Genomic DNA, 7,770 nt, shown 5'->3' with positions numbered 1-7,770 from the left:
GTTACAAAGCGACTTCTGAGGGTATGATTCACTTCCCTTCTTCCTCGTTGTTAACTGATAAGTAGTGTTTTCATAGAAGAGATTACTTGTTTTGACTAGTTCAGCGGATTTTAGCTGCGTAGCTAATGAAAAATCATTCAAAGGAATGAAGGGTGATTGTTCATTGGCTACGCTGCTGAATCCGCTGCGAAGTTAAGACAAGACTCTCTATGTGTATCTGATGTTTCTCGTGTTCATAAGTTATGTAATCATGTCTCTGATGTTTAGTTGTCTCTGATCTCTGTTTTGGTTTTGATTGTTTTCTTTGTCGACCTGTTGGAGTCTTGGTGAACAAGGAGGAGGCAGGGCCTCAGGTCATGGACCAGCCTTTCATTCCGTGAAACTATCTTCAGGTCAGTCACTTAGCAATAGGATATTGTAAAAAGAAGCTGATGTAGATTAGAAGTTAGAGCTCGCTAAGTTGATTGGAGAACTCGTTGTCTTGCTTAGGAATAGGAAGAATTGATAGGAATGTTTAAGCTGCTTGTCCTCAAGCAATTTTAAAGTTTCATACTCTAAGTATAAAATTTAATTGCAATATTTGGGGTTTTAAAAAAAAATAAAAAAACCCTAAGACCACTAACCCACGTATCTTTCCTTAGGGCACGAAGCCGTAACTTAGTTAGAAACTTAGAATTATCGAAAAAAAAAACCGTGAGAGCTGAGAGCCTGAGAGACGATATGGGATCAAGAGGCGAATCAGACGATCAGTTGACGTATGATACTAACTACACGCCACCGGCTACGTTGGATTTTGAGACTCAACAACTCATTGCTAGACTTGGTGCAGCTGCTGAGATCGGTAGTCAACCCTGTGATGAAGAAGTTATCGCAAGAGAGAAGCAAAGCAGCAAAAGAAAGCTCATCAGTTTGGTTGATTCGGAAGAGGACTCTGATGTTGAGATCACTCCAACATCTCAAACAACAAAGCCTCGGAGACCAACCACTTTTGGAACTGCTTCGCAGAAACCCATGGTCCAATCCACACTAGAAACTGGTAGTGGCTCATCCAAGCAGCAGGCGTGTAGTCAGAAGAAGTATGTTCCTGTGAAGTCGGTTATCCGTGGAGGGAGAAGAACCAAGGGCGTGTCTAAGGGCTCCGGTAGTCAGTCTCAGAAGAAGAAGAAGAAGAAGATGGAAGAGGAGATACCGGAGCTTGAGGATGAACTGGATGAAGAAGGGCTTGATGAGCTTGAGCTCGGGGAAGAGGAAAGGGAAGAGAGGCAACGATCAGATGTGTGGAAAGATTTTACGGTGGTCCAAAAACCCAATGGAAAGCAGAAAGCTGCTTGCAATCATTGCAAGAGGGAATATGCATGGCAGTCCCACTCGCATGGAACCAGTGGGTTGAGAAGGCATCGTATGAGATGTAAAATGTATCCAAGGAATGGAGGAAGGCAGCAGCAACTCAATGTCGATGGAAGAGTTGTGTCTCGCAAGTATGATCATGCTGTGTTCAGACAACTGGTAGCTAAGACAATAGTCCAGCATGATCTACCGTACTCCTACGTGGAGTATGAAAAGGTGAGAGACACATGGAAGTATTTGAATGCTGATGTCCAAACCATATGTCGAAACACAGCTAGAGCTGATGTGTATCGCTTATATGAAAGTGAGAGAGACACGCTGAAGAGAGAATTGGCTAGTCTTCCTGGACGAGTCTCTTTCACCTCGGACTTGTGGACATCAGTGAAACGGGAAGGATATATGTGTGTGACAGCACATTACTTTGATCGGAATTGGAAGTTGAATAGCAAGATCCTAACGTTTTGTGCTCTACCACCACCACATACTGGTATGAATGTTGCTATTCAGCTCCTTGATTCACTAAAAGAGTGGGGAGTTCATAAGAAGGTGTTCTCGGTGACGTTAGACAATGCCACCAGTAATGACTCGATGCAAGATATTGTGAAGTCACAGCTGAATTTGGATGATGCTTTGCTGTGTGGAGGAGAGTTTTTCCATGTGAGATGTGCAGCGCACATTCTTAACCTCATAGTACAAGATGGGTTGAAGGTAATTGGAGACTCTTTGCACAAAGTAAGAGAGAGTGTTAAGTATGTACTGTCATCGGAAACACGTGATGCAAAGCTAAAGAACTTGCGTGAGAAGCTTAGTATTTTGTTTGAGTCGTATGACAAAAAATCCAAGAATAGCTCACCGTCTACAGAGCCACGAGAGACTGTTTCGCAAAAAGCTTCTGGAGCAGGGACAATGGGACTGTTTGAGAACTACGGTGTGAGTGTTTATTAATTTTTAAACCTTTTGTTCATCTCTCTTTTCATTTCTAATTATTTTCTAAATAACCTTCTTAGGATTTCTTTGCATTTCGCAAAGTCAGTGGGGTTGCGACTGGAAAAACACCTCTAGAAGCTTATCTTGATGAACCACCTCTGGACATTACTAATTTTCAGAGCTTGGACATCCTCGATTGGTGGAAGGATAATGCCCATCGGTATGGGGATTTGCCTGCAATGGCATGTGACCTGCTAAGTATTCCAATCACAACAGTGGCTTCAGAGTCCTCTTTTAGCATTGGATCTAGAGTTCTTAACAAATACATGAGCCGTCTTCTCCCAAAAAATATGCAAGCTTTGATATGCACTAGAAATTGGATCAAGGGATACGAATCTTATGCACATGGTAATTAATTCACATTATTATTTTTTGTAGAGTATCATTATCCGTTAGTCCTAAATAAATGAAATTCCTGATATTTACAGATGAAGAAATCGATGGTGATGGTGAAGAAGAGAAAGTGCCATCATTTCATTCAATTGTCAATGGGGAAGATGAAGATGAGGAAGCTTGAATTGTTATTTTGATTTGGTGTTTTTATTTTTTACAATCTGCTACATCTTGTTTTACTTGCTTGGTTTTGTTTTGACTGCTATTTGGTGTTTTTCTTTATTTAAAATTTGTTAAGACTACACATCTCAGCTTCTACATGCACTATAAGTCGAGCTTGTTTGTATGTACATGACTTCAAGAACTGATATGAATTGAAATTGACTACAAGAACAATATGAAGTTAGATATGTAGTATAAAAGCCTAAATTGTACAGCTTTAACACGTACATGAAGCGTCCTCGTCTCCTGGAGCAGCATGCAGCGTCAATACGTGTTATGGAGCAGCACACAGCGCTTAGAAGTCGATTGGTGCACCTGAAGGTTCGCAGCCCGCGGGACGACCTGAAAAGGCTTGTGCATTTCGGCGGGGCGGGCTTGGGCCGACCTTTTGGAGACCGCATCCCGCGCGGGCCTGACCCGCCTTAACCCGCAAAAGAAAAAACCCGCAACGGTCCGGGCCGGGACGGGACGAAACAACCCGTTTGACATCACTATGGGCCACTAACACAGAAAAACAAAAGTTCATTTCATCTTTTGACAAAATGTCAAATATCTCAACGGTAATTAAAATGTCCTCTCTATTTCTTTCTCTCTCTCTCTGCCTTCCATTATTATTATCATCCACTTGCTGAAGATTCCCCACTAGAAAGAAAGAAGCATACGATTCTCTCCTTACCATCCTGCTTCGATTCTCACCAAACATGGAAGCCCTGATTCACCACTTCACTCTCCTCTCCGACCAAGCCCTTGTCGACAAAACATTCGACCCTGCCACGATCGAAGACCTCATGCGTCTCTTCGAAGTCGATTCCTACAAGGCTTGGGCAGCTCTCGAAGCCGAGCAACAACAAGAGCTCGAAGCAGCTGAAGAATCTATCCGTGAAGCCGAAGCTGAACTCGATCGGTAAGTTTCCATCTTTTAGCTTTTTCAAATATCGCAGATCTGAAATTTTGCGAGTGTGATAATAGGGATATGGAGTGGGGGATGGAGGAGTACAGGCGGACGTTGGAGGAGATGGAGAGGATGGAGGCGGCGGAGCTTAAGGAGCTTGAGGAGAAGGCGGAGACTGCTCGGAGAACGGGGAGTTTATTGGAGAAAGCTGCTACCATCGCCGCGAAAAGGCATATTGCGGCGGCGATGGGATCAGCTGCTGCGTCGATGAGATCTGCGTGGAAGACTGCATCTGGGAACAAAGTTCATCCTTCTTGATCGGAGAATATGTTCGGTGTGTAGTGATTCTGATACATGATAATTATTATCGATAATGATCAATGCATGGGTCCATGTATTAGGAACGTTAGGTGATGGGTTATGTCGATGGTGCCAAAGTGGATTATATTGTATTATATAATTATTTCCTTTAATAAACTTATCGAAAGAGCTCTCTTTTCAATATGAAAAATTAGAGGATGTTACGGAGAGATTGATTTTCATAGTTGATTTTTTTTTTGTTGTTTCCATTTCATATCACCAAAGGTATATATAAGTTCTAGGAAGACCAGTGAGAAACTACCCCAATCCAGGATTTAACAACCAACGCATTACCATCAAAACAAATAACACGGCCACCAATGAAACCAAACCTGGAGCGCCACCAGCCATATAAGACTCTGATATTGATGTTGTTTGGTGACACTTTGAGCAATGAGATCAGCCACTCTATTGATTACGTTGTCCTCTTTCTCTACTCTCCACTCCATTCCATCCCTTGTAATGCTTCCCCAACCTCGGAAGCTAGAAATCTGAACAAGGGCCACCTGGTTTAGGCGAGTGACCACTCTAACAGTACACTCATCATTTAAAACAAAGATTATCCAATTAAGCTTATGAGAGATTACACTCTTCACTGCCCATAAATGCTTGGACCTTGGCTTCATGTTTCGATGTTATCTTTGAGAAAGACTTTACCATCATGGTCCCTTACAACCATGGCCATGCTCCACCTACCACTTTATATAGCGAAGACCACGAATTTCCTATGAATTTCCGACGAACTACCAAGAATTAAAAAAATATTTATTAATTTTTTTGGAAATTCATCTAAAAATATTTCTTTAAATTTGTCGGGATTTGTCAGGAATTTTGAGGATTCTCAACAGATATAACAAAAATAAATATTAGTTTAAATCCATCGTATATTTCCCACGGATTCCCAACATATTATAAAAACTGGATTTTTTAAAATTCATTAAAAACTTTTGGTGAATATTATTTAGTCCTTATTTAGTCGGGAATCCTTCGGAAATTCTAAATGGATATGTCTCCTTTGAATTTTTTTATATTTTAGCTTACAATAATACAATTTCCCACGTACACAGCACATGCCACATTTTGCTTTTGTTAGAATCATGTTTTGGTTTGATTTCATTAATTTTAAACTGATTTGGTTATAAATTGATGTTACAGATGGTTTACTAAGGCAATAAAAAGGAGAGTCCGTGAGCGGGTTATATATTATAGTGAACATTTTCACATGAATGGGTAGTAAGCCAACAGAGAAGAAGGGTACTTATATTTTACTATACAGTCAGTAGATTTTACCTACCTGAGAAGTGATTTCCTTATATATCATCAACATATTCGTTCTTACCAAAAAAAAACATGTCTTACTGTGACATGTAAAATTTTCTTAATAAAGATTCATATTTTTGGCATGATTATTGAAATATGATAATGAATAATAAACTTCTATATCACACTAAAGTAAATTTTAATTATGAAATTTTTTTTTGTTGGCAATATTTTAAAATATGTTAATAACTAATAACTTACATATCACCGTTAAAGTAAATTATGTATCATATTTTGATATATATAAATATCAAACTTAATTGCAAATGTATCTTAAAAAATAAAAAACTAAAATAATAATAATCAAATAATTTTTTATTGATCAGTAAATAATTAAAAATATGAAAAGTCTTATGAAAAGTGTGACATGACATCACTTAGTTGTGACATACTGACATGTATAGTTTTCTTAATAAATACTCATATTATTGGTATGATTTTTGAAATATGGTCATGAATAATAACTTATATATCACACTTAAGTTAATTTTATTTATAAAAATTTATTTTGTTGGAAAGATTTTCAAAATATGTTAATGACTAATTACTTGCATATCCCGTTAAAGTAAAATATATATCATATTCTGGTTATAAATATATATATATATATATATATATATATACTATCAAAATTAATTGTAAGTGTATCTTAAGAAATACAAAATTAGAATAATAATATTCAAATAATTTTTATTCGTATCTAAATAATTGAAATTTTATTTAAATTTATCATCTCTTTAAGTTAATTACCACACTGAATTTTATTAGTTAAGCGTATTTTCACTAAAAAAAATTAAATTTTATTAGAATTAATTAAATTATTATTTTAATAATATTTAATTTTAATTCTATTGAAGATTAAATAAAATAAAATTAAAATAGTTTCACAAAAAGAAACAAGACTATATACAGTTACATTATGATTTTATTTTCCAAGTTGATGAATTTAAAATATAAAATAATAATATCAAAATATAAAATAAAATTATCTTTTAAAATAAAATAACATCCCTTATATATTAAAGAAAAAAATGTAATAAATGTATTCACAGTATAATAGACACGTGACAGTCTTACAATGATTTGAGAATGAGCACACGTGTCACATTTAGAAAGCTTCTCAGCCGAACTCTACATAAATATGTTCATACTATGTACTTTTAGGTTTAGTTTTTAAATATAAAACTCACATGTAAAGTTTTGATAAAATTCACACTATCCATATTTTTCGATTCGAATCAAAAAGGATAACGAATCGAAAGTCCAATTATACATATATTATTTTTATTATTTACGGATATGATGGGCAAAATATTCTTAAATATTTTAATTGATTCGTTATCTGTTTTGATTCGAACCGAAAAATCCAAATATCCGTAACCCTACGAAGCAAATCAAATACTAAAATACAATATCTGTAAAACGAAGCAAATCACAAATACTAATATTTTTAGAAACAGATATCCGATTCAATCCGTTATATGCAAATATATACATATATTTAAAGAATTATTTATATATATATATATATATATATATATATATATATATTATAGTTTATATAAAATTTTCAATATTTTTATGTATTAAATTTATTTATATTAGGTATTAGAATTTAAAATTTTAAATAATAATTTACTTTTGTAATGAAATATTATTATTTTATATTATTTTTAGATTCTTCATTTATTTTCAATTTATTTTATTTTATATACGGATCAAATCGGATATCCGTGAAATACTAAAAAATTTTGGATATCCGAGACATCGAATATGCGGGTGGCTACGGATCGCATCCACACTAATACCTCCAAATACCTGGATATTCAATCCGTGCTTACTCTTATTTACGGATACAATTTGATTTTCTTTATATGAAAGAAAATTCACTAATGTCTAAGGGGGAAATTACATGTTTACCACTTTTATGGTACTACTTTTCATTTTTACCACCACAAATAAAACATTTTCAAAAATATCTTCTTCATTAAGTGGCAAAAGACTCTTATGCCCTTGTTATTTATATATATAATAAATCATTATTTAAATAAAATAAAATAAAAAAGAAATAAAAAATGAAAAAAAAATTAAAAATTAAAAATTAAAAAAATTAAAAAATTAAAAAAACTAAAAAAATAGAAAAATGTAATTTTTTTTTTGATTTTTTTTTTCAAATTTCTTTTAGAAAAACGAAAATTATGTTTGAAACTATTTTTTAAAATTTTTTATTTATTTTTAAGTATTTTTATATTTATTAGAATCATAAATTTCACATTCCAAAAACCCTACCCCACCCTTTAACTCTAAAC

General features: G+C 34.7%; 1 protein-coding gene across 1 annotated transcript; it reads left to right on the top strand.

Annotated features, from left to right (window-relative positions):
• The first annotated feature begins 3,406 nt into the window (after window positions 1-3,406).
• On the top strand, window positions 3,407-4,311 carry LOC103848325. The gene is made up of 2 exons (XM_009125247.3): window positions 3,407-3,793; window positions 3,859-4,311. The coding sequence occupies exons 1-2, from the start codon at window positions 3,591-3,593 to the stop codon at window positions 4,097-4,099; spliced, it is 444 nt and encodes a 147-aa protein (XP_009123495.1). The 5' UTR covers window positions 3,407-3,590; the 3' UTR covers window positions 4,100-4,311.
• The last annotated feature ends 3,459 nt before the right edge of the window (window positions 4,312-7,770 follow it).

Source organism: Brassica rapa, chromosome A09 (assembly GCF_000309985.2).
Source record: "Brassica rapa cultivar Chiifu-401-42 chromosome A09, CAAS_Brap_v3.01, whole genome shotgun sequence".
NCBI classification, from domain to species: Eukaryota; Viridiplantae; Streptophyta; class Magnoliopsida; order Brassicales; family Brassicaceae; genus Brassica; species Brassica rapa.
Note: the sequence above shows the minus strand (reverse complement) of the source record. Positions and strands in the feature narration are given on the sequence as shown.

Excerpts from the sequence above, each read along its gene's own strand:
- LOC103848325 (XM_009125247.3), top strand. The coding sequence starts at position 3,591 with ATGGAAGCCCTGATTCACCACTTCACTCTCCTCTCCGACCAAGCCCTT. Across the intron at positions 3,794-3,858 it reads GCCGAAGCTGAACTCGATCG|GGATATGGAGTGGGGGATGG; the intron begins GTAAGTTTCCAT and ends GTGTGATAATAG.